This window comes from Danio rerio, chromosome 2 (genome assembly GCF_052040795.2).
Source record: "Danio rerio strain M-AB ecotype USA chromosome 2, GRCz13ab, whole genome shotgun sequence".
NCBI lineage: Eukaryota > Metazoa > Chordata > Actinopteri > Cypriniformes > Danionidae > Danio > Danio rerio.
Window position 1 is genome coordinate 19,327,501 of NC_141022.1, and position 26,579 is coordinate 19,354,079.

General features: G+C 34.0%; 1 protein-coding gene across 1 annotated transcript in view; it reads left to right on the forward strand.

Annotated features, from left to right (window-relative positions):
• The first annotated feature begins 2,401 nt into the window (after nucleotides 1-2,401).
• gk5 (glycerol kinase 5) overlaps nucleotides 2,402-26,579 on the forward strand; it is a 42,494-nt gene continuing 18,316 nt past the window's right edge. Inside the window, exons 1-7 of the mRNA NM_001077803.3 lie at nucleotides 2,402-3,022; nucleotides 3,112-3,205; nucleotides 7,058-7,133; nucleotides 7,222-7,315; nucleotides 17,627-17,758; nucleotides 17,842-17,917; nucleotides 22,342-22,403. Of these exons, the coding sequence (NP_001071271.3) occupies nucleotides 2,894-3,022; nucleotides 3,112-3,205; nucleotides 7,058-7,133; nucleotides 7,222-7,315; nucleotides 17,627-17,758; nucleotides 17,842-17,917; nucleotides 22,342-22,403 (663 nt within the window). The 5' untranslated portion in view covers nucleotides 2,402-2,893. The remainder of the gene's footprint in view (nucleotides 3,023-3,111; nucleotides 3,206-7,057; nucleotides 7,134-7,221; nucleotides 7,316-17,626; nucleotides 17,759-17,841; nucleotides 17,918-22,341; nucleotides 22,404-26,579) is intronic.

Here is a 26,579-nt window from a genome sequence, read left to right on the forward strand (position 1 = left end):
TAAGTAATAATCATATCTGTTTTCCCCAAACTTGTCAATGGTTACAGGTTTTCAGCTTCCTTTGAACTGTTTTCTTTGTTGTTTAACCGAATAAAAACTCTTATAAACTATTTGAGGGTGAGTAAATTGTGAGCCGACTTTGATTTTTGGGTGAACTATCCCTTTAATGAGAAAAAATAGACTAGAAAACGCGTACTAGTAATATTAAATTAGTAGTCTGTTTTTTTTTTGTTTTTGTTTAAATGCTAAAACGTTTTTTTTATTTTTTTTTATTGATTAAACAGGGGAGTACAGAATTATACATGAAACAGTATACAAGGGAATTAACAACAAAAATTAATCGTGTAGATTAAGTTTTTTTTATCAGCAGTTGGGATGCCTTAATAGCGTTGGTATTACTAGAATTCAGGGAATCATATTTTTTTTAGATCAATGAATAATAGTTTGCAATTTGGTACAGTCAGCATACATTTTGTTTAGTGGATATGTTGTTTTCCAAATAAAATAAGATTTGTTGTTATTTTGTCCATTTCCAATAATCCAGAGATGCAATCCAAAAATAGAACCATCTTATAAGTTATATTGATAAATGTATAATACACTTCAAGAAGTATAAGAGGGAAACTTGGGACCAAAACCGTTTTGTGTAACTGCAACTGAAAAATACATGAAGAATCGTTTCTGGCTCCATTTTACAAAAACAACAGAAGGGTGAAAAAACTTTCCTTAAACTTACTTATGGAATCATGACATGGATGATATCTATTTATAATTTTAAGATTTGTTTCTTTTACTTTATTAGTAATTATGTATTTTTTTCATATCTGACCAGATTTTTTGGGAAAAACCGAATGAAGGGAATGCTTGTTTCCATTTAACCATAACACTTTTATCTGCAGTTAGGATTTTCCTGATATAATTGTTAATAAACCTTTTATCCATGATAAAAGAGAGCCAGATACATGGTTATATATTGTGGTTTTAATAAGGTGAAGTAGTTTTAGGGAGATGCATTGAACACATTTTATGTATTCATTCAAAGTGATTTTTAAACCAAAAGTGTTAAGAAATTCACTGTAAATATATTATATGAATCCTCTACAAGATAAAAGCTAAAACGGTTTGCCATAACAATACAACTGGACAAAATCTTTACCGTAATGCTATCATAATTATTAGTCAATTATTAGATAACAATGGTACATTATATTCATTTTCTGAGTTTTCTTAAAAGCTGAATTTTAAACCCTCAGTAAAAGAATACAAAAGTTATTAATGCCATTCCCAATGGTTTAAAAACTCTACTAAAAGAAGTACAAACTTTTCATTTGGATCCTACCTAGACCAAACAACCCAATCTCAATAGAAGGGAATTCAATAGTTGATGGTAGATTTAATAATCATATGATGCAGAATTTTTTTTTTAACCATAAAACAATTCCAGCGTCTTTTTAATGGCTGGCCATATACACTCTCGGAAATAAAGGTACAGGAGCTGTCACTGGGGCTCTGTACCTGAAGGGTTCATAATGGTATCTTAAAGGTACTTTTTAGGTAGCCTACATTTGGGCACTAATATGCACCATTGAGGTACCAGTGTGGACTCGTTCAGTATGTATCTTTTGAAAAGGTACTGCCCGAGTGACAGCTCCTGTACCTTTATGTCTAAGAGTGTATAACATAAATTGAGACGTTACTTTGAATTTTTCACATAAATATTTGCTAACTAACAAAATAAAAGAAGTGACATATAAAATATTACATAGATGTAATCCTTGTAATAGCTAACTTAGTAAATATATGCTAGATATTGAAAACAAATGTACTTTTTGTGATTTGGAAGAAACCATTGTTCATCTTTTTTTTTGAATGTGCTTGTGTAAAATTATTTTAGCCTGAACTATTGATCTATCTCTCAGAAAAGACAAATGTTGATATTTGTTTAAATACTTTTGACATCATTTTCTTTTAATACAACTCTCTAAATCTTGCATTCAGTACATTGTTAATTGTTTTATTATAATAGGCAAGTTTTTTTATACACAAGTGTACATTTTGGAAAAAAATCCAATTCTGGCTATTTTTAAAATTGTCTATAAGTCATATTTTGTCTTTAATGGGCATACAAAAAGTCTTTTAAAAGTAAAAAATGGCTTTCAATGTAAAACCTCTGGTCTCTATTTTTTTTCTTTCTTCTTTAAAATGTGTTATGCAGATTGTAACAACATCTTAATTTTTCCTAATGTTCCAAGTTTCTGCAATTTATTGTTAATTGTTGTTGAAACAAAACAAAAAACATAAACAATCTATAATAATAACTTCCGGTATTTCGCAGCGAGTGCGCATGACAGTCAGCCGGTTGAAGAAGTCTGAAGAAAGCGCTCTGTCTCTTTAAGAGTTCTCCACACCTATCGACTGATATGTGACGTATGGATTTGTACTATTGTACTAAATCGACCGACTGTAGTAATTTGCTGTCTTTACAGTGGCATGCGCGGCCGCCTCTATTTTCCTCCAATATCTGTTATGTGCTAGAAAAGGAAAGCGAATGTTTTTGGCTTTAATATCAACACTAGATATCTCATTTGCCGATTTAAAATAGGGCGCGAGATCACATGTGTGAGTTGGGGAAAGTTTGCGGGACTCAGTGCTTTCGGTTATTGCTCGTTCTTATAAAATACACTTTCAGCGTAATGAACATATTTAATCTGATTTCTTAACGGATTAAAAATCTGTCAGGCGTCTGGCATTAAAGTCTCTGGGGGTATGAAACTCAAAGGTTTACGGAGCAAAGTTGAAACGGGGATGATTTGAGAAGCGTGGATCCTTCCTGACGGCAATGGCTACTGAAGTGTCCTGTGTGCGGCTTTATGAATGAGCGCTTTACATCGTCATGGGGACTCAGAGAAACGGCTACAGCAAACGAGAGACTTTCATTCTCTCTGTCGACGTGGGAACAACCTCCATCAGGTGCCATGTGTACGACAAGAGCGCCAGTATTAGAGGGTCCTGCTCCGCTAAGGTAAACAAACAGACTGCAGTTTGACAGGTTTGTGCCAATCACGTTTTTCGTGTGGTTTTATTACTTATAGCGGCTTGTTTGCCCCACAGGTGTCCCTTCTGTATCCTCAGCCTGGGTGGGTTGAGATCGACCCTGATGAACTGTGGGATGGCTTCGTCACTGTTGTCAAAGGAGCAGTTCAAGGTCAGTCATCTTTATTGTGCATTTAACTTGAATGAATAGTTCACACAAAAATGACAATTGACTCACTATTTACTCTCTCTCTCAAGGGGGTTTGAACTTTCAGTTTCTGTTTTTTGTTTAAGTCAAAAGATGTTTTGAAAATGTTGAAAAACGGTAACTTTTGACGTTCATATTTGCTTTTCTTACTATGGAAGTCAATGGTTACAGATTTATTGTCGTTTTTTTGTGTTCAGTAACGTTAGTAGAAAGAAAGTTAAACAGATTTGGTAAAGATTTATTTTCACACATTCAGACTTTCAACTTAATGTAATTTCATTAAAGTATTCTAAATAGTGAAGTCACGTTATCAGTCAATGACTATCACAGTACAACATTGTTGACAGTCAATTAAATAGTGCTAATGTTTTTTTTTTTAAGTCTTCTTACATGCAATTTTAGACGCAATATTTTATGTATCATGGTAAACAACATATATATATATATATATATATATATATATATATATATATATATATATATATATATATATATATATATAACTATAACGTCACAAGTTGTGCTAATAGTAGTACATCATTATAATTAGTCTCTATTAGACTTTAAATTCTGCTATAGTGTTTTCTGCAATGTTAAAGTTCGAATGTGTGCATATGAAACCAACTTTAATTCAATTAAATAAATGAGGACAGAATTTTTCAGTTTTTAATAAAATATCCATTTAATGTCAAACAGTGCCAACAAGAAACATACATTCAAACTCTCATAAAAGTGTATAGATGTCAGGACATCCTGATTTTGCAGTTATACGTGTTCCTGGGTCAACAGCTTTTGTTGATTCTGGAACATCATACTTGCTCTTAAATCTAACTCTAAGTTTCTATAAAGTTAGGGGAAATGAAAGGTGAACAACAATCATGTTGAAACACTAAAGTCTGATTACAAGCCTACTGTAAACTTAGACATAAAGAGTCTGATTCGATGATTGTCATCAGAAATCAAAACAGCAAAGCTAGTGGCACACATTGGAAATATAAATGAATAAAAACATGCTTAATGCATTATTTTGTGGACATTCATTCATTCATTCATTCATTTTCTTTTTGGCCTAGTACCTTTATTAATCCGAGGTCGCCACAGCGGAATGAAGCGCCAACTTATCGTTTTTACGCAGCGGATACCCTTCCAGCCGCAACCACATACACTCGTTCACACACACACACACACACACACTCATACACTACAGACAATTTAGCCTACTCAATTCACCTGTACCACATGTCTTTGGACTGTGGGGGAAACCGGAGCACCCGGAGGAAATGCACGCGAACGCAGGGTGAACATGCAAACTCCACACAGAAACGCCAACTGTCCCAACCAAGGCTCGAACCAGTGACCCAGCGACACACTGTATAAAACATTTATTGGGTCAGAGACAAATTATGTTTGTTGTTTAAAGGACAAAGTCTAAAATGATAATTAGTATTTGGGTGCTGCACTGTTATCCTTAAAGTCTGCATAAACCAGAAGTTGCAGAGACATTATAGTATGTTGATGTACTTCCATCTGAAACAGATTATCGAGTAGAGGCGGAGCATTTATTTTGCGCATCATTCTCTAAATCACAAAAGAGAGTATTAATATGCAGTTGCTATGAAAACCCTCAGGTTGACGTCAACAAGAGCTGCACCACTCCAAAAGCGGAAGCAAATGCTGAGATTTCCATTAAAGATTATTAAAGCAAACTATTTCTAAAAGTGTAGTAACTTGCAAAGATTAATTGTTCACTTCAAGAAACACAAAATAAAGATAAAAGATTTCTCTCTGACTTTAACTGTCATCAACTCACTATTGCTCTAAAGGTGCCTGACAGGATTTTTAGCATGTAAATAATTAAAAAATATTTGATAGTCTTTTTTTTTTGTTTCAGGCTTTTTTGTTTAAGTAGAACACACACTAATAATCTAAGAAAAAATGTTGTTTGCACATTAATTGTTTTGTCTTAAGCTCTTTCTTTTACTTCTGACCCACCAAGTATCCCTTTTTTATTATTGAATAACAGTTTTTTTTTTTCTAATCTATCAGTATCATGAGTTTTCGCTCGTGTGTTTTCAAAGGTGTTACCCAGAGCACAACATGTTTAACATCATCTGTACAATTTTGAACAGGTCATGGTATCTGCAGAGTCTTAAAAAGTCTTAAATTTCAAAAACTACATTTTAGGCTTTAAAAAGTCCTAAATTCACAGAAATATTGTCTTGTAGGTCTTAAATCATTATAAACAGGTCTCAATTTTCCTTTGTTAATGTAAAGCTACTCAATCCATTCAACAGATATCCAATCACCAACAATACATCTCTATAAAACTTTTAGCAAAACTCTATTTATAAATACTTAAACAGTTTGTTGTGCATACATATTTTAAGTTTTTATTTGTTTCATGGGGAAAGTAAAAGAAATTCTGCTGGGCCATTTAAAAAAATTGGTAACACTTTATTTTGATGGTCAATTTTAGTATTAGTAGACTGTCAGCTTAATATATTTTAATAATGCTGCCAAACAGACGTTTAACTGGCTATAAGAAACTTTGAATGTACATGTCAACTTGCACGAACCCTAACCCCAACCAAACAGTCCACTTATAAATAATGTGTATATAAACGAAACATAGTAAAGGGAATGGGACAACTGCATAATTAATAAATTACATGAAATTAACCCTAAAATAAATGAAAGACACTTTGCAAATTGTAATTTTGAGACCAGGCATGATCAAACTCTATACTAGGTGTCGAATTGGACATTCTAGGTTGACTCGTTTGTATTTACTGAATAACGAAGCACCACCTAAATGTAATTACTGCCAAGCTGCTCTTACCATCAAACAGATTTTGTTGAAATGTGGAAGTTTGAATACCATTAGGCTAAAGGAGATTACTTTGATGGATATTTTTTAAAAAGGTACCACCAGGAAGAATCTTAAGTTATTTATCAAAAATTGAACTGTAAAATCATATTTGTCTTTGAATATATTTTTGTGTGGATGTTATTTACTTATATTCTATATATATATTTGTCTAAGTAACTTTTTATTGTAATACGAATTTGTTTTTATCATTTAATATTTTTATGTATATCCATTTTGCTATAAAACAAGCAAAATTAAGTTGCTGATGTGGCAATAAGTAAGTGTACTTATAATTTGATGAGAATTAGTTGGCATGTAGACGCAGTGTAACTTAAATTTAACAAATGGACCATCAAAATAAAGTGTGACCAAAAAATTCTCAGCAATAAGCCCTATACAAGTCTAAAATTTAATTCTTGATGGTCTTAAAAAGGTCTTAAAAAGTCCTAAATTTGACTTGGTGAAACCTGCAGAAACCCTGCAGGTTTTTTGTATAAAATATTACATGAATGAATGATTATAACGCAAGATTAATATTGTTACATGCAAAGCCAATATCTTCTAGTAAAGAAAGTAATAAGCAACCTGTTTCCTTTAATTTACACTTTCAGTGTTACAGCACATGTTAAATGTGTAATTTCGACATCTGAATATTGTGATTTAATATTCACATACATGTGACTTGATTATGTGCACAGAACACCTTTGATTCTATTCATCTAAAATTTGCCAAACTTCTTAACATTCTTGATTTTACAGCCAATTCTATTGTTATGACTGGGTTCCACAGAAATCATAGAGCCCTAAACACTGTAGGCAAGCAAGCCTTTGATCATTGCTTTTTCTACAAAATTGGGGACAGGATTTCTAAAGGTGCAAAGCGCTATGATAATTATAGGTCCATGGGTTATTTTAGTGATGACCCCTCTTTTCTCTCTGTGATTTAGACTCAGGCTTACAGATGTGTCAAATGGAGAGTCTTGGCATCTCGACCCAGAGGGCAACATTCATGACCTGGGACAGGTTCGTACGTGTTAAATCATGCGACTGCCGCTGCATAGAGAACTCCTTTGACTGAGCCAGGTTATTGGTTTTTCTTTGTCCTCTCCAGAAACACAGGAAAACCATTTCATAAATTCATCACCTGGCAGGACATGAGGGCAGCTGAGCTGGTGAGGTCCTGGAACGGCTCCTGCACTATGAAGGTCAGGCTACTGTGGATTATGTAGTCTTAAGACATGTTTGTTCACATCTCAATTTACCTGCGTGATTAACACTGTTTTATTAAGGAGTGTCTTTTTACTGATGTAGTCCTGATCCTACACTCAAAAACATTTTTGTTGCTTGTTCAAACTACTTATTTATAATGAGCTCAGTGCTTCCCACACATAGACTTTACTTAGGCAGGCTGCCCAGGTTTATTAACAGGATACATAATGTTATTCTTATTCTGTAAATAAGGATATTTATTAACACTTAAGATATCAATAATTTTTTTTCTTTCACTTTTTTTTGTATCTGCCGAATATAACCAAACATCCATGATCGATTACGTAGCAGAAAACTCTTTTCTCGTTTATCCGTTTCATTCTGTGTGCGCGAGACCTGTCAACAGCACTCCCTCACACAGTCTTGCAGAAGCACTGGTGCTGAATCAACACAATTTGTGTGCGTTTTTGTGGATCAACCTAATTGGTTTATGTTAAATCAACTTAAAGGGCCATGAAACCCCCTTGTCTCAGCAGGGTGTTTTCACACCTCTACTTTGGAAAAAGGCAGAAAAGTGGGCGTGTCCAGCTCTGTCTAGGGGGGAGTGTCTGAGGAAGAAAAGTGGGATGGTGTGGGAGTGTCTGTTTGGGCACCCGCTGAGTTTCAGAGTCAAAATACACACACACACACACACATACACACACACACACACATACACACACACACACACACACACACACACACACACACACACACACACACACACACACACACACACACACAGGAGAAAGAGATGGTGTTTAACCTACATGGACATCTGTAGTCGAATTATTTGCCAAATTATTAAAAGGTGCCCTTTAACTGCAGTTTGGGTCTTTCATTCAGGGAATTCATTCATGCCCCTCACGACAAACGAGATATTTGATTCGAGGAGCTGCTCTAAGCGTGTGTTTTTTATGCAATGTTTGATACCGCACGGCGAATGAGAGAAAAAAACTCAGCATTTTCCGGAAACTTAGATGCTCACGGCAGGTAGCGTCAGAAAGCCGCGTGTGTTATTCCGGTCACAAAATGCGGTGCTAACATGTTTGCACTCAGTGCAATAGTTAACTTAATTCGATACGAACAAACTGAATAAACAAAGAGCACTGGTCGCTCACTTACCAAATCTGTAGAGACAGGACAATCACCAGCAACTAGAGCCGCGTCTTTATGAAGAGAATACTACAAGCGAATCCGGATCTCAGCATTTGCTGATGAGAACAGCTCTCAGGTAAACAATGTTCCTCCTTAGACACGCAAGTTATTGTTGTCGAGCGTCGCGTACGCTGTTAATCCACACGTGAGTCTGAGCTCTCTCAGAGAGAAAATGAAAACGAAACTTAACTGCAGCAAACTATAAAAGCAACACTTCACGCTTGTTTTGCCAACACAACGTGGCGTCTCTGCTGTCTAAACACTATGACAGTAATGAATATTAATGAAGTTGCACAATAGAGCGCGCTGATTGGTTTGAACCAAGCCTTACTCATGCATTAATGCAGCACACTGTAAGACGTAATAAGACACACTCTGGCAAAGACGTCCAGTCTGCACGCTGGAATACAACGCTATTATGTCATGACCGTGACGCAGCTTCAAAAATTCGTTTCAAACCGGAAGTACGAATTTGCTTGAAATAACGCAAAAACAACCAATTTACACTTTTAAGTGAAATATAGGTGTCCTAATAGCGTTATTAGCAGTGTGGGACACAAATACGACTGTCAACAGCTCAAAAATGTGTTTTGGTGTTTCGTGACCCTTTAAATTTGTTAAAACAATTAAGTTAACATATTGATTTAATTTGAGACAACATGAAGGAATTTCGTGTAACAAATGTTGAATCTCGGGCCAGTCACTGGATTAGATCAATCGACATTCACAATTCAAATGTGTGTGTTATTTTGTTTTTAGTTACAGTTCACGAGTTTAGGCTTTGTAAGAATTTTTTTTTTTTATTTGATATTTTTTTCAAAGTCGCCTTGAAATCAAAACACCCTAACCCTACTCTATAGTATGTGAGCACTTGGAGGGACCTTTAAAACAAAATAAGCCCTGTGTAGATCATAAATGACAGTTTTGTTTAGCCCAAGATCATTAGAATATTAAGTAACGATCTTGTTCCATGAAGACATTTTGTGCATTTCGTACTGTATTAATTTCTACTGATTAATAACATGCATTGCTGAGAACTTAAATTGCACAATTTTAAACATTATTTTCTCAGTGTTTTTATATTTTTTTTCTATACCAAAAGATTCCAGATTTTTAAATAGTTGTAGGTTGGCCAAGAATCTGCCTTTCCATCTATGGAAAGCTTATTAATAATAAGATAAAAGATAATCCATAAATCTTAATTTCCAAATATTGACACGCATGACTGAACCAGAGTCACATATAACAACTTAATGTATGAGAATTGACATAAGAGTTAAAAAAAAAAAAAGTGAATTCTGAGTCTTATGTAGGGGAGTTTTAGGGGTAGTTACTTTCAAACCATTATCAGGTTTATTCTTTTGTTGAACAAAAAGGAAGATATTCTGAAGAAACTTGTAACCATTGACTTCCATAGTAGCAAAATAAAGGGATCTTGTTACTAGGAATGTCCAGCTCCAATCACATCAGATCCGATCACGCGGTTTCAGACTCGATCGCAATCGGACGTTACCTCCCAAATCAGGACTTGAATTTATACAGTTGAAGTCAGAATTATTAGCCCCCCTGTTTATTTTTTCTCTAATTTCTGTTTAATGGAGAGAATTTTTGTTCAACACATTTCTAAACAATAGTTTTAATAACTCATTTATAATAGCTGTTTTATTTTATCTTTGCCATGATGACAGTAAATAATATTTGACTAGATCTTTTTCAAGACACTTCTATACAGCTTAAAGTGACATTTAAAGGCTTAACTAGGTTAATAAGGTTTACAAGGCAGGATACTGTAATTAGGCAAATTATTGTATAACAATGGTTTGTTCTGTAGACAATTGGAAAAAAAGGGCTAATAATTTTGTCCCTAACATGGTGTTTAAAAAATGAAAAACTGCTTTTATTCTACTCGAAATAAAACAAAGAAGACTTTCTCCAGAAGAAAAACTATTACCAGACATACTGTAAACATTTTCTTGCTCTGTTAAACATCATTTGGGAAATATTTAAAAAAGAAAAAAAAAATCAAAGGGGGCTAATAATTCTAACTTCAACTGTATGTATATTTATATATTTTCATTATTTTTTAAACACATCTATAGTTATGCTCTGGCACAGAGTTAGACATTTTTCTCGACTTCACAGAAACAGCAAAGCGTGCACATGACATCACTTTGTTGCAGAGATGCTATTGTTTAAATGCCGGCAAAGTAGAACAAGGAAGCAGCTTGAAGTGAAAAGCGCGAGTATGCCTGCGGTCTGGAGGTATCATAAAGTTGAATACAACTTTTTAGTATCATTGCAAATGCAAATTAGAACAGAAACAGGCTCAAACCTGACAAGGTAGAGTTTTCATTAAGAAAAACATACATTTTCCTCTGTGAAATCTACTGTGATGACAGCAAGGAGTGCAGTTCTTAAAGTCAGGAGTGCAGTTCTTAAAAGCACATTACTGGCTTTCCAAATGTGGCACTTTCATTTATTTTTTGTTTACATGCCTGCGGGTATTTTAAGTTGAGGTGCTTTTTGTTTTCATATTAGATTTTGATATTTATTGTTGCACTAAAGTCCAAAAGTGAAGAATTTATGTTGTGCATTGCTTAGTTGTTCAAACTACCTCACAGAAGTGCTCTGTTGGTTAACAGAGTTGTTAAATGTTAAAATAAAGTTAATTAAATAATAAAAAAGTAACATCCTGGATCTGTTTCTTCACACTTTTAAAAAAAATTTTTTTAATTTTTTTTAATGTATTATAAAAGTATCGGCTTGGTTTTCAAGTCTCAATCTGGTTTTTTTTGCCCTCAAGTCCAAGCACTTACAATATTAACACTTCTGTTTAATTGACTTAAGTGATGAACAAACAGTGACTATTATCTAAACAAACACATATTGTAAATCAAGCATGTGTGCAAACAGCGAAAAAGGAAAAGTGATGAATGAATAAAAACAAAAATGAAACGGAGTAAACAGTCAGTTTAACCCTTATAAAAGTGCACACCTTAATACAAAGACTCTGCAAACTTCTTTTAAAGCTCGGTTTTGTTGTGCAATATAACACGCCGTTTCTGATGAAAGTCTTGATGCTTCTTTCAGTGGTTGTGAAGTCTGTTTCCTCTCAGTTGGTTTGAGTGTTAAATGACTCGCTCACTGATTATATTTGACTTGATGGAATAAGGATGAAGCCTGGCTAGGTATCTGCGTCATCGCCAGACGCACACAAACCTTGCTTTCTGTATTGTTGGTCCACTAGTCTTCATGTGAACACTGAACAGCCTTTACTTCTTCAGAGGTCAGGGGCCAATCATGAGACAGTGTAGGTTCTTTGTTTGTCTGTGGGTTCATTTGCATAATGTGTGTGGACTGATGGTTTGTGTCTATGAAGTCTGCTTGGTGTAACTGCAGTCTTATGCAAATTATGAGCAGTTATGATTCTTAACTTGAAGTGAACATGGTTGATTTCTAGGAATTCAGCAAGGCATGCGTACAGCAGTATGTGATGTAAATACAGTCATGATAATTACGGGAATGCGAAGGTTAATTCATAGACCTGTCTGAATTAACTGAGAAGTCTTTTTAAAGAGGATTAGTCTCTCTTTCTGTGTCTTTCTATGGTCTGTTTCGAAGTCTGTTTATAGCTCTAAATTTTCTTGAGTCTTAAAATGATCTTATCTAGATGTTATCATGAAATATGGCCTGTATAGATGTTTAGAATGTTAGAAAAGATTTCTATTCCAAAAAAGTTCTTTTTTTTTTATTTTGATATCCCTCAAAGAATCCATAAAAATATATGAGAAACATGCACACAATTAAAAAAAAAACTCTATTAAAATTTTAGATCGCATTTAACCATATTTCTTTTTTTACTGAAGTAAAAATAATAAGCAAATTTAAGGTTCATTTTTAAACGTAAATATAATTAACACTGTTTATCTGCTAAATGGCATAATAATTGCATGTATAATTTATGGTGAGTTAACTGAGAAAAGTCCTTTTTAAAGTAGATTAGTCTCACTTTCATGCGTCTTTCTATTGAATGTTTTAAAGTCTTTTTAAAGCTCTAAATTTTCTCTAAGTCTTAAAATGATCTTATTTAGATGTTATCATAAATAATTGCATATCTGGCAAATTGAGGCAAAGGCAGGTGCAGCTTAGTGTATTCAGCATACAACTCCATTGTGTTATTAACAGGATTGTTTGTTTTTACTGTAAAAATTTATTATGCTTTTTTATTTTTTAAAATAGAAAATAAATAAGTAAATTATTCATGGTAACGTTGGGGTAATACAATACATTTTGGTATATTTACCTTCGGCCTACAGCCCTCAATCAAGTTTGATTTTTGGCCTTTCATAGGAAAAAGTTTGGGCACCCTTGCTCTAAATTTTCTTGAGTCTTAAAATAATCTTATCTAGATGTTTTCCTGAATAATTGCATGCTTGGCCTGTATTGATGTTTAGAATATTAGAAAAGATTTTTATTACAAAATATGCTGTTTTTAACTTTTATATCCCTCAAAGAATCCATAAAAATGTCTAGCACTAAAAATAAAAGAAATTATATATTAAAATAGAATATTTTATATATTTAACCATTTTTCTATTTATACTGAATTAGAAAAAAATCAACAAATAAAAGTTCGAAATTGTTTATTTTATATTGTTTATTATTATGTTTATTACTATAGGTTTAAAATTTTAAAGTTTAAACAAAAATATACTTAACATTTTTTATCTCCTAAATGACTAAATAATCGTGTGTATATTTATTGTAAGTTAACTAGGAAAAATTCTTTTTAACCTGGATTAGTCTCACTTTCTGTGTCTTTCTATGACATGTTTCAAAGTCTGGTTATAGCTTAAATTTTCTTGTGTTAAATTGATCTGATAATTGCATGCTTGGGTTGTATAGATTTTAATACAAATATTATTAATATTATAATATTATTATTATTTACGATACTAAAATAATACATTATTATTAAAATAATATTAACAAAAGATTTCTATTCCAAAATATGTTGTTTTTAACTTTTATATCCCTCAAAGAATCCATAAAACTGTATAGCACTAAAAATAAAAAAATTATCTATTAAAATGGAAGATTTTGTCTTATTTTCAACCCTATCGCTATTTTTACAGAAGTAAAAAATAATCAGCAAATGAAAATTAAGTGTTAATGTCCTAAATAGCTAAATAGTTGCATGTATAATTTATTGTAAGTTAACTGGGAAATGTAATTTTAAAGTAGTTTGTCTCTGTTTCTGTGTCTTTCTATGGCGTGTTTCAAATTATGTTTGTAGCTGTACATTTTCTTGAGTCTTAAAATGGTCTTCTCTAAATGTTATTGTGAACAATTGTATGCCTGGTCTGTATAGATGTTTACATTCATTCATTCATTCATTTTCTTGTCGGCTTAGTCTCTTTATTAATCCGGGGTCGCCACAGCGGAATGAACCGCCAACTTATCCAGAAAGTTTTTCACGCATCGGATGCCCTTCCAGCCGCAACCCATCTCTGGGAAAAGATGTTTACAATATTAACAATAAAATTCCATTCCAAAGTATGCTATTTATTTTTTTTACTTTTATATGCCTTAAAATCTATAAAAATATATAACAGGAGCAAAAATAAATATAATTTAATGTCTATTAAAATAAGATTTTGTCAAATTTAACCATATTTCTATTTTTAATAAAATAAAAAATATATAAATATAAAAAATTATAAAGTTTAGTTTATTGTTTGTACTTTTTAAACCTAAATATAATTAAGATCGTTTATCTCCTAAATGGCTAAATAATTGCATGTACAGTTTATTGTAAGTTAATAAGTGGCAGTTTACAGCACTTTATTACTGCAAACAAAGTGTGTATTGTTTGAGCTGTAACAGTTTGTGTTGTCATTCATTGCATAAGTCGATGAATGAGCGATTCATTCCAAGTCCTGTCGGCTGAATTGGCAATACAGCAGTGAAACGGGAGCCTCTCCTTCTCATTGGAGATGGATTGGTGATATTTTAGTGTTAGGTGTTGACAGTAAATGTGGACTGGGATACTTGGCCTGTGAGTATCTTAGTGACGCATGCTAAAAGTGCTCATGTTTGAGTCAGCAAAACTCCTGAAATGCAGTGAGGCTAGTTCATGCTTCGATCACATTGCAAACCAACATAGTCATGTCACTTTGTAAAAGACATATTTGAATGTGTGACAATGTTATTGCAGTTTGCTCTAAACATCCATGTCTGTCTTTTAGTAGCATTTAAAAGTAGTTGCTCTTGAGCAAGTTTTAACACTTATATAAATATTAAAAATATTTTCACGGTCTTATCACTGAGGGCAGAGGTCAAGTCAGAAGGTGTTTGGGAGGGTCTTCTGTTATTGTCATTTTTACTATGTTCTTAAAGTTCCTAAAAGAGTTGTTTTTAATACATACTGTAAGCTGTTTAAAAAAAGTTATATAGATAGTTGACAAATTTGTTTGTGGAGTTGTTTGCAGATATTTAAAATTGTTTTAGCATAAAGTAAAAATGGACTTTAATTAGCATTGCAGTTTTTTTGAGGTCTTAAAAATGCAACAAAACCGTCACCTCTGTGAAGAGTTGGGTATTAGTTCTTGCTTCTTTAAATTGTACAATGATGTCAGTGGGTTTTTTTTGTCAGGTGTAAGCAGCATTTTATCTAATTTGTCATTTTGTCCAGCCATATATTACTCTTATTTTATTAATACTACTACTGCTACCATACTTCCACAACCACTACAACTAATGATAATGTTTTTTTAAATGTAGCAATAATAATATAATTAATAAAAATCTTCAGATTAAATTTCACCCAAAAATGAACATTTGTTCACTCTCAGGCCATCCAAGTTGCAAGAGATCTTCTTTAGACCATTGATCTCGATAATTCATAAAATGCAAATCAAGGTTATACTAGGCCAAGCGCTGTCCTTAAAGGGCCATGAAACCCCCCCCTTTTTCGGTTTAAGTCTACCTTAGAATAAAAAAAAATGCTCAGAAATAGGCGTGGAGCTCTGTGAGCAGAGGGAGGAGGTGAAAAAGAGAAGAGCGAACAACTGTTATTTGGCTCACAAAATAAGACAAACCATGAAGAGACCCATGATTTTATAGTTTCCAAAGTTCTACATGTGTTCTTCATAATTTCATAAACACATAATCACAATTTGTTATATCATTATAAAGATAAACTTTTATATAAACACTATAAATGAGGAGAACTCTTTTCCTCAATCCCCGGGTCTGAATGCTGACACTGTCTGAAATGACAGCAGTGCAGCAGGTCTCTTGCCCTGTCTATTCCAACCATTAGCCCTGGCGGTAATCTGAAGGATTTTAAACATAAGTGAACACAGCAGCACAGATTTAGGTATCTGAATGGTAACAAACTCAACTGATAAAAGATAAAGTACACCTTTCTCCAATTCTCGTACAGCTCTCCCGATAACGACGCTTGCTGCAACCCAACAGCTTTGCTGTTTTTGGCCTGACAGAATCGCAGGGAAAAACTTGCAACAAATTGTGCAGACGTGGTCTCACCCAGTCATTGGGTCTCACAGCTTGGCAGTTCTGCCTTGCTATTGGAAAGCACATGCTCTCATGAATAATTAAGCAGGGTCTTCTCATAGACAAAGAAAACTCCGCTACGAATAATAATGAGAAACCGACGCGTCATCACTCCACTAGCAGATTCCCACTACGACCCATCACCCAAAAATTATTTTAAACCCGGAAGATGAAATTAGCTGACAAAAGCTCAAAATTATCTAGTTTTCCCCACAGTTAAAGCTGACTGGTGCTCATGTTGTCTTAACTGATGCTCAACACACACTATCTGTTAAAATAAAATAAAAAAAGTACTCAAGGGTTTTCTTGAACTTTTTAATAAGATCTAAATTTAATTTTGTGTTTCCTGTGTGCGTATGTTTATTATTATCATTTAAATTAATTAATTTATTAATATTTTTGTATTTAATATATTTAAAAATTCTTTATTCATTTAATGTTATATATACAATGTATTATTATTTTTTTTAACTCTCAATCGTTGACTTACATTTTACATTCATAGAGGTCCTAAGTTTAGCTAAAAATCTTAAAATACAGAAACAACAAAAAAAAAATCAGTTCCATCTTGGATTTCTCTCACCTACATCCAGTAAATTTACATTATAGTGGTCCCTGACACTATTCTTAGAAAGCAATTTCCCCACAAGCCTTGACAAAGGTGAATGTCACTAATTGGCTCAAACCATATAAAATCGGGTGTATGCTAGCTTCTGGAGGACGGTGTGGCTACGGGCCGTCCTCGTGTCAAGACCATCTCTTGATTTCTGCAACCTTATGGTTTTGTTTAGCATTATTTATTTGTGTAGTTAAAGTAGTTATTTTCTTTATTTTCCTCTAGACTTTTGTTTGTTTGTTGATTTTTGTTGTTCTATTTAGTTTTATGTATAATAAATAAGTTGCATATACATTCTTTTTTTGTCCGAACTCTTATTATGCGTCTCGAACGAGGGGGTCTTAACACATTATAGAATGAAACCAAAGATCAAAACCATTTGATCTTCATTTATTTATTTCATAATGGCACCCTATGGCCACGTAACTTCTACCTTCCTTTAGCAGGTCTAGAAGTTCTACTTTTTTGTGCGATGGTTTGCATTTTCCTCTGCCTTTTGGGTGCTACTGAAGGTGCCTTTGACGGTGCAGAACATTTTGGTGACATTGTGGGGAGAAAACTTGAAAACATACAGTCCAGCACTTCAGAGTCACACTGCTAATGATTGAAGATTAATGTAAATTTGGCAAGCTTAACACATTCTGTACTGTACAGGCGACAGGGTACGGAGGAGATGATTGACAATGGTCTACAACCAGTGAGGATGCAGGACACAATGTGCTGTAGTAAAAAAGCATGTCAAATCACATGAAAAAAATCTGTGAAACTACGAGGCCATGAAAAGTGAACCATGTTATAGCGAGGGACCTCACTCTACATTTTCACATTTGGGAGAACTGTCACTTTAATGTAAAGTGTTCTAACTAAATGTACATTCGTTTCTCTGGCAGTAAATACCAACTGTTTGTTTTGACAGACGGTACACGGCGTGATGAAGATGCTGCACTTCCTCAGCAGACAGAAGCGCTTCCTTGCAGCCAGTTTGGTAGTTTTTACCACGCAGCATGTGTCCTTGCGCCTTGTCTGGGCTTTGAACAACATCCCTCAGGTAAATCAGGACCCTGTAAAATATAGCATTCGCCATTTGTCTTCTCTTGGAATGATATTTATAACCTAACCTTCTCTCCTCAGTTGCGGCAGGCAGTTGAAGATGGCACCTGTTATTTTGGGACCATAGACACCTGGCTGCTGTACAAACTCACTAAAGGTGGGTGTCTCAATATGGAAAACTCAGAAATTGTTGGATTCTGTTGTCTAGGAGCAAAATGAGCATCTGAATGCAAAGTGTTCAGTCTGGATTTATGTGACAGGTTGCTGAAACAAAAGCAGATCGATGTGTTTGAGTCTCTTCATAGGCAATGAAAGCACATCACAGATCTGACATCTTACATCACCCACTGACACTATTCTTAGAAAGCAATTTCCCCACAAGCCTTGACAAAGGTGAATGTCACACTAGTGTTTGTGGGTGGATTGTCGTGTGCAGTCATATCTAAATAGTGATTTTTACAGTATTTACTGTAATTTGGTCCCACTCTTTAACTTGTCACATCACTGGTAAGTATGGCCTGAAGCCATTGTGACTGTTTTATGCTATACTAATTGACAAATTGTAATATTTTTTTTGAAAGGTAACTTTAAACATCATATGCATACCCAGGCTCTGTTAGTTTACAAGTATTTAAATACTATTTAAAAAATAAAAAAAACTTTAATATTAAAAAATTATTAATAATTTATGCAACATCTTTAATAATAATGTTTTTTTAACAATTGTAAAATCGTTTGTTTTTTAATGTAATATTTTTTAAATTGTAATTTTATTCTTTTGATAAATACATTTCAACATGTAGTTTTTAGTGTCGATCCAGAATGTTCCTCCAGGAGGAGGTTATAAGAAATGTGTTATTATAATAATGTTGAGAACCTGCTCATTAATTTGGACCAAACTTTGATGCATCGAATAATTTAAAACATTAAAATGGCCCGTTTCCACTGAGTGGTTAGGTACGGTATGTTAAGGGTCAGTTTGGGTCCCCTAATCAGGCTTGAGTTTGAAATGCCAAAAGGGTACCAATGGTGGGCATGGTGTACAACAGAAATGTCAAAGTAAAGCTGTATGGGCCGTTCACATATCATATGAGAAGCACCTCTCACAAAACAGATCCTTGTACACATAAATACTTGTCTATAAATGTTTACTACTAACCTTTCTATGAACATGATTTGATTATAACTGCAGATCAATGAAATAGCCTACTGTAATGTCTGCAATTATATATAAATAATAAATAAATAAATGCAATATATATGAACAAATACAGCCCCCTACAGTCTCCGATATGTCACCAATGATAGAAAAACTACACACAGCTGACATTTAGGGCTCTATTTTGACGATCTAGGCGCAAAGTCCAAAGCGCAGGGCACAAAAGCATTAATGGCGTATCCTAATCCACTTCTGCTATTTTAAGAATGGAAAAATCTGCTCTGCGCTGCGGCGCATGGTCTAACAGGGTTGAGCTTATTCTCTTAATGAGTTATAGCTATGTTTTGAGAATAAACCAATCAGAGTCTCATCTCCCATTCCGTTTAAGAGTCAGTTGCGTTGCGCCAAAAGCGCATTTGCTATTTACAAGGCAGACTTTGTGGAAAAGTGGAAAAGCTGAGCGCTTCACTAGCAAGAAAACAGTTAAATAGAGCATCTGTAGCGTGAGAATAAGAGAATGAGCCTCCTCATTATTTAATTTCAATCTCTTCCGTGGATGAGGAAACGTATTGTACGCACAGACATCCTTTAGCCTACATAATTAATTTCATTTGTTAAACACAAATATTTGTTTCAAAACTATTTCTAAATTCAGTTCTAATTTCCAACAAACGAATGAATGAACAATAATAATAAAGTGTGTTAAAAAAACTGAGTTATATCCTAAAACACATGTTGTGCCCCATATGGTCCAAAACCTGACAGGTGGACAAATCTAAGCTTGTTTTTAATAAAACAAATATACATACGCATATAATAAATAATACTACTAATAATAGCATTATACATAAGCAAATTGTCATGAATAAACTAAAAAAGCCTCTCAACCCTTAGTCTTTATTTGGGTTCTTAAACAACATACAACATATAGCCTACAGTCAGTGCAAACCTCTCATCTGTATCTTTAATCTTCGGCTGCACATGTAAAGACTTGTTAAAAAGTAATTCCATAATTTTGAGTTCATAATAGTCCAAAAGGTAATGATAATAGTTAAACATGGCAGTTTGTTCAGGTTTTAGGTTGCTGAAAGAATCATTTGCTCCAGTATTTTGGACTTCTTCTTTGTTTTGTTTTTTTATGCACCACTCGCGTGTTTGTCCCTTTCTAAAAGGATCGGATGTCAGAAGCACTTCAATAATCACGCGCATGTTATTATCATCAGCTCAAGAAATTTGTTATTTGAAATATAGACCTGTGACGAGCTCACACGAGACAGCGAAACCACTCACGCTTTAGAGGGCCTTGTAAACAACAGCGGGGCACACGGTAGATTCTGCTCTTCTTCTTGGCTTTGTGGCTGTTCATCAAGATGACTACAAGGTTTGTTTGAGCTCGGGTCGATCATGGCTGGTTATTATATGTATCTATTATTACATGTAATGTCTCCGCTGTGTTTTTAAAAATGACACTTTTTGTTTTCATTCTCCTGCTTGTGTATGTGGTTGTTTCTCTTTAAACCAATTGTGTTCAGCTGCGTGTTTAGCTCCTCCTTTTGGTACACTTTTGCCATCCTAGGTACCCTTTCAAAAGGGTACCCCAAAAAGTGGTACGGTACAGTTCACTTTTAGGTACCTTTTGACAGTGGAAACGTCAATAAAAGTTTACCGTACGCAAACACTTAGTGGAAATGGGCTATATATGACTTTAAAGAGCAGGTCATATGGGTTTTCATATATGAGTCCCTCCACAACGGGTTTAAATGTGCATAAGGTCAGTGCTTTTCTCAGAATATGCACTTAATATTTAAATCAAATTGCAATAACTACAATAATTTTGATACTGTTTGTTTGAATTAATTTGTGTCTTAAAGGTCTATAAGCCCCTCCCTTCCTTAAGACATCTTTGCCCTGATTGGTCAGCTGCACAATTTGTTAGTTTGCTAACAGCGTTGGTTTGTCAAACCACCTGTAGGACACACACGCCACTCTATATCCTCAGATAAAAAAATAATGCAATAAAATAAACATGTAAAGCAACTTGGATTTCGTAACATAATGCCATAACATTTATATATTGCTTCTACTGAGGATTTGAAGTTCATTTATCACCACTTGTACAATGCTTTGGATAAAAACATCGTTGAAATGAATAAACACATATGTTGCCAGCAGGTGCCGATTAAGCCAGTGTTACATTGCTCGTGTTGATGTAAGTTGGTAGCAGGCAAAAGATTAAAAAAAAAAATAAGGTCTTGAGGTGATTCAGAGTTCTTTTTTTCTAATCGGGTACTTTTTTTATTTACCAACTAAGTTGTTAGTTGTTAATCAAAATGTAAAGCTGTTTATTTCAGTGAAAGGAAACTACATCACAAAATAAAAAAATAAGATCTTATTTGTATTCGTATAACCTGCTCTTTCACATCAAATGCAAATATCAACAGATCCTGTTTTACAATAGGTGTGAATAGCCATACATGATATTTACACAAGTGACAATAGCGAGAGGTATTGTTTACACAAGTGCAAAAAGCAATTACTTCCTCTTCATGCTAAGTGCAAATAGCCATAGAGTCTGTTTACACCGATTAAAATAAGCAGTGATTCTTTGCAAAGTGTACTTGGAGTCTGTTTATGCTTGAGATTAGTAGAACTACTAGCTTATATTTCCACCAGTGTTAAAGCTACATTATAAACCAAATTGAGTGTAACAGACAATATAAAACGGTATAGGCCCTATTTTTACAACAAAGCACTTGCTACATCTAACAACACTAATAATAAATGCTCATTGAATACCTGATTTACATTTTCTTATGGTTTACAAGAAAACGACTGTTACCAAATGCATTTTCAATCTGTTATGTGGTGAGAAGTAAAGAGGTGGTCGATCGCACCAAGAGTTAACACCACATGCCTTACTCACTACGCCACTGTGATTAGTGCCAAACAATGCCAAATGGGCATTGTTTGTAAATCTGACTGTCCCGAACAGGCACTGGTGGGCAGAGTTGGTGTAAATAGCCTCTGCCAACAGAGCAAACTATTTGCACTTAGTATAGACAGTTTTGATTAAATTTGCCTATTTCTTACTGACTTCGATTTTTGCTTTAGTAACAATGATGTGTTTGTTTTAGAAGCATGAGTCAGAAAGAAATTCTGTCACGCACAAGACAAAACATCAATGCCTATAAATAACTTCTGCAAGTCAATGAAAATGCTGAACTAAGCAACTGTACTGTCTTTGTGTCCAACTGCTTAATCACGTATAACTTGTTTCACGTTATTTATATCTGATTCTACTATTTTGCATATTTATCGCTGTAAACTGAAATAAAGGTTGATTGACTCCTAGACTTGGGAAACAAAAACCTATTCTAGAGTTTGACTTCAAGTCTGTTTTATTGTTGTTTTCTTTTTTGCAGGACTGGTTCATGCCACAGATTACTCTAATGCTAGTGCAACAGCAATATTTGATTCCTATCAGGTCAGTTACACATGTTCAATTTGTTTAAGTGCTGTTATCTGATCATTACCTTTGGATTGTAGACCAGAGTACATACAAACAAACGTGCCCGAGACATAAACAAATAGACAGTTGAAGGGAAAGTTCAACCAAAAATGGGCCGTCTGCTTCCCCTTATGATTTTTAAATATGTATCGACTTCACTTTTTAACAGGGAACACAAAAGAAAGTTGTTTTGCATGTTTCTTTTATGTTTGGTAGTATTTCATTTGCAAATCTATTCTTATTTGGAAACGAATCACATTGTTTTCTTTAGTAACATAAGAATTAACCCTTTATCGGCTGAAGAACTGTATATGGTAACTTCATTGACATTGATTACAATAGAATTTTTACAAGATTCAAAAGTCTTGAAATATCTCCAGAGTTACTCCAGAATGAGTATTTTAATGAGTGCCTTATAAAGGGTAAAAATCGGGTCAACATGCCTTTATCAGTCTATCATTTTTTGGCGAATAAGGCTGCATTTACACTTCAGATCTTGACGGTCAATTCTGATTTAGTGACTGTATCTGAACTTTTTTTTTTTTTTTTTTTTTGGTGACCTGCTTGCATCATCTTTTAAAAGTGACTCATATTAAATAGACCAAGATACATGGGAGGCAGTTCTGGACAGGGTTCATTCTTCATCTATATGCGCACGTCACTGCCTCATTCAGTGTAAAGTGGTTCACAGAGTACACTGGTCGAAATGTAGGCTCGCACGGATCGACCCAACTATTGATCCAGAGTGTGATAGGTGTCATTCGGGATTAGGTACTTTAACCCATATGTTTTGGACATGCCCAGCTCTTTCCTCATTTTGAGGCTCAGTATTTCAGTCTCTTTTAGCCATTTCTTCTATAGATATAGCACCATCACCCATTATTGGCCTGTTTGGCGTGACGCCGGATAATTATGCATTACCCACTTACCATATAAACTTTGTGGCCTTTCTTACTTTGCTTGCTAGGCATGTCATTTTATTATACTGGAAGAACCCTCAGCCACCCTGGCATGTGTGGTGGCTGAAAGATGTTTTGTATTTTGTAAAACTAAAGAAGATTAGATATTCCCTTCAAAGACCTAACGGAACATTTGAGAGGGTGCTCGCTGCAGAGCCATTTGAGCAGAGCTGAGCTCCAGCGAGGGGGAGCAGGAGCTCTTGCTCTGCCTCCTGTAAGCTGTTTTAATGCGTACACCAACCCCACCCCTAACCCTACCCCCAGTGACATCACTCGTAGAAGAAGTGCAAAAAAGGTGGAGCTTAAGCTCAAGCTCCCCCTCGCTGGAGCTCAGCTCGCCCAAATGGCTCTACAGCGAGCACCACTTGGAACATTTGCCAAAATTTAGGATGCCCTTTCTTTCTATGTTAAAACTCTCCAGCTGGATCTAGACTGATCACCTCAACTTTTGACCACAATAGTACATCAGTTTGTAATCTTTCATTACTCGAAACGTAACATTTGAGATTACTGTATAAATGTAGACATCTGCCTCGCATTATTTGTTAATTTGGTTTCATTTTTATTATTTTCTTGTTTTTAATTTTTAAATTTTTATTTTATTTATTTATTCACTTTTTTATCAATATATTATTTGTATTTATATATATTTTTTCTATTATTTCTGTAAGGGTTGTTTGATATGTTTATAAATGGAAAAATGTTAAATAAATCATAAAAAAAAAAAAGTGACCGATTGTATCCGATTGTCTGCATTTACACTGTAAACAATGACAAGACACAATGAATAGAAAAAAAAGCAGGCACGGACTGACAGCTGATAATAAAAGAGTGCCCTTTTCTCTGTTCCTGTATTTAATCTGTTTGTAGGGCTTCATTTAAAAAAAATCTTTTTGACAAGTTGTTTTATTATAGTTTATGACAGAAATGTTCTCATTTGACCGTCTTCTTTTAATCTTGGCCTTTTTAAACCAGTAGGCATTTTAATGTAATGTCCATGGTGGGATTTATGCACGTGATGTATGCAACAGTTTTATATTGGTTTATATTGGTTACTTGGCGGATATTGCACTCTCGCTCTCGTTAACATGCTTAAATACTTAAAAATAAAAGCATTTTTAGTTTTCGTGTATGAGATTTCAGGTTTGGGCCTCTGCTGATGTCTGTTCTGAAATTAAAGCGTCAGACTTGACGTCATTCGCTATGGTTTTTAATGATGCGCGACTCTCATTAACAGGTGTAAATCCGATTCACCCTTTTATACTGCAGACACGAGAGCACAGATCTGATTCATATAGGAAAATTTTCCACATATGAACAAGGCCTGAATCTGATTTAAGTAAATCAAAATCCATGTGATTTTTGCCTGCTCACACATACACATGCCATATACGATCTGTACCACATGACAGAAAAAAAATCTGAATTGAGTCACTTGAATTATGCCGTGTAAATGCAGCCTAATTTTTTCTCCCAATTAGGTCTCCCAAGTTTGTTTGTGTTTGTTATTATTTCTTCTTAACGTACAGTATCTCTTGTCTGTACTGGGATTCGTTTACTCGCAGCGTACCTTAGTGCAAACTCTGTGGTAAAAACATGTATATAAAACATTTGTATTGTCATCAAAAAATATTTGTTGACTGGCAACTTTCAGAACATTAAATTTTTTATGAATTGTTGAATTTGTAATTATGGGAAATGTTTCAGCTAGTGCTATTCAACATGCATTTTCCTTTTAAAGACATTATTTTTCTAGCAAAAAAAACTATTTTTGACTCAAAATAATGCTGGTTTACTATTCTGAAAAATTTTGATTTTTTTATTTATTTATTTATTTATTTCAATCTTCTTGCATAATCATTTATTGAAGTTTCACTTTCAAGCAGAAATTAATTGGGAGAAGAGCATTTAAATGAATTCCACAATATGATTGACTAATGTTTGTGGGTGTCAGATTCCTGGTGTTTGCTCAATTAGTAAGCGCCTAAAAAGCAAGTCTAAACCCTCATTAGACCTAAAATTTTGCATTTGATATGCTGTAAAAATTTTGGAGAAGGAATGCAGAAAGCAAAGAGTGTTAGAATAGAGAATAATTTTATGTACTCGTGTTTTTCCGTAGTGTAAATTTTATCAAGTATTTCCTCTTAGATTTTTTAAAATTACAACCACCAAACTCACAAAGACCTATAGACTGTTCTGGCCCTGTTTGCTGTATTTTTGAATACATGAAAAATCCCCTAAACCCTCATTGAGGTTGTGAAAGCTTATAAACATTAACTCTTGCAGAGCATTTAACCTACATTCACCCAGTCGAAGACCTTCATGTAACAATCTGTCGACCTGTCTATTACTTGTACAGCCTAACAATTACCTAAGCCATGCTAACAGCACGTTAAATCATAGCAACATATCAACATATTTAAAAGTCATCAAAACACTGTTGGAAATTTTTACTATGTTTATGGAATATGTTATAATGTAATAGCAGCATTTTTTACCATACTAGTTCATCACATGCAATATAGTAGCCCTTAATAATGTGGCGAAATCATTTAGGAATTTAATTGTTCATCGACATCATACTCCTTACAAGTACCACTTGAACCTGAATAAAGTTAGCATTAAAGTGTTCATATTGAGCTGTATTTTTATTAATCTGCTGACTTAAGGCAACTTCCTTGACTCAACTGAAGGCACAAGCACTCTTCCTTGTGATAATTTTAAAATAAGGCTAAAAGCCAGCCTGGAACACTACCTGCTGTTAAAAACGAAACACAAAATCAATTAAAGATAGATTAGCATTCTTAAACAATTATTCACCACATCCCTACTAGCCATGTGTTAAATATGTTTGAAGCATGTTAGCAACATGTTAAACAGACTAAAGATATGCTAGCAATGTTTATATATATATATATATATATATATATATATATATATATATATATATATATTATTTAAGCAACCTGTTTGCTTGTGTTAAAAGACCAAATATGTGCGTGCAAACATTGTTAACAGTTTTATTAAACTATTACACGCTAATTAATGTTTGAATATGTATACAAATTCAGACATGTTAGTAAATTGCTATGCTGTTGTTAACAGCATAATATTTCTTGCTAGCAGTATGTTAATTATACTAGAAACATTTTAGCAAGCATGTTAATTCATTCTACAGTAGGGGTGTGCAAAC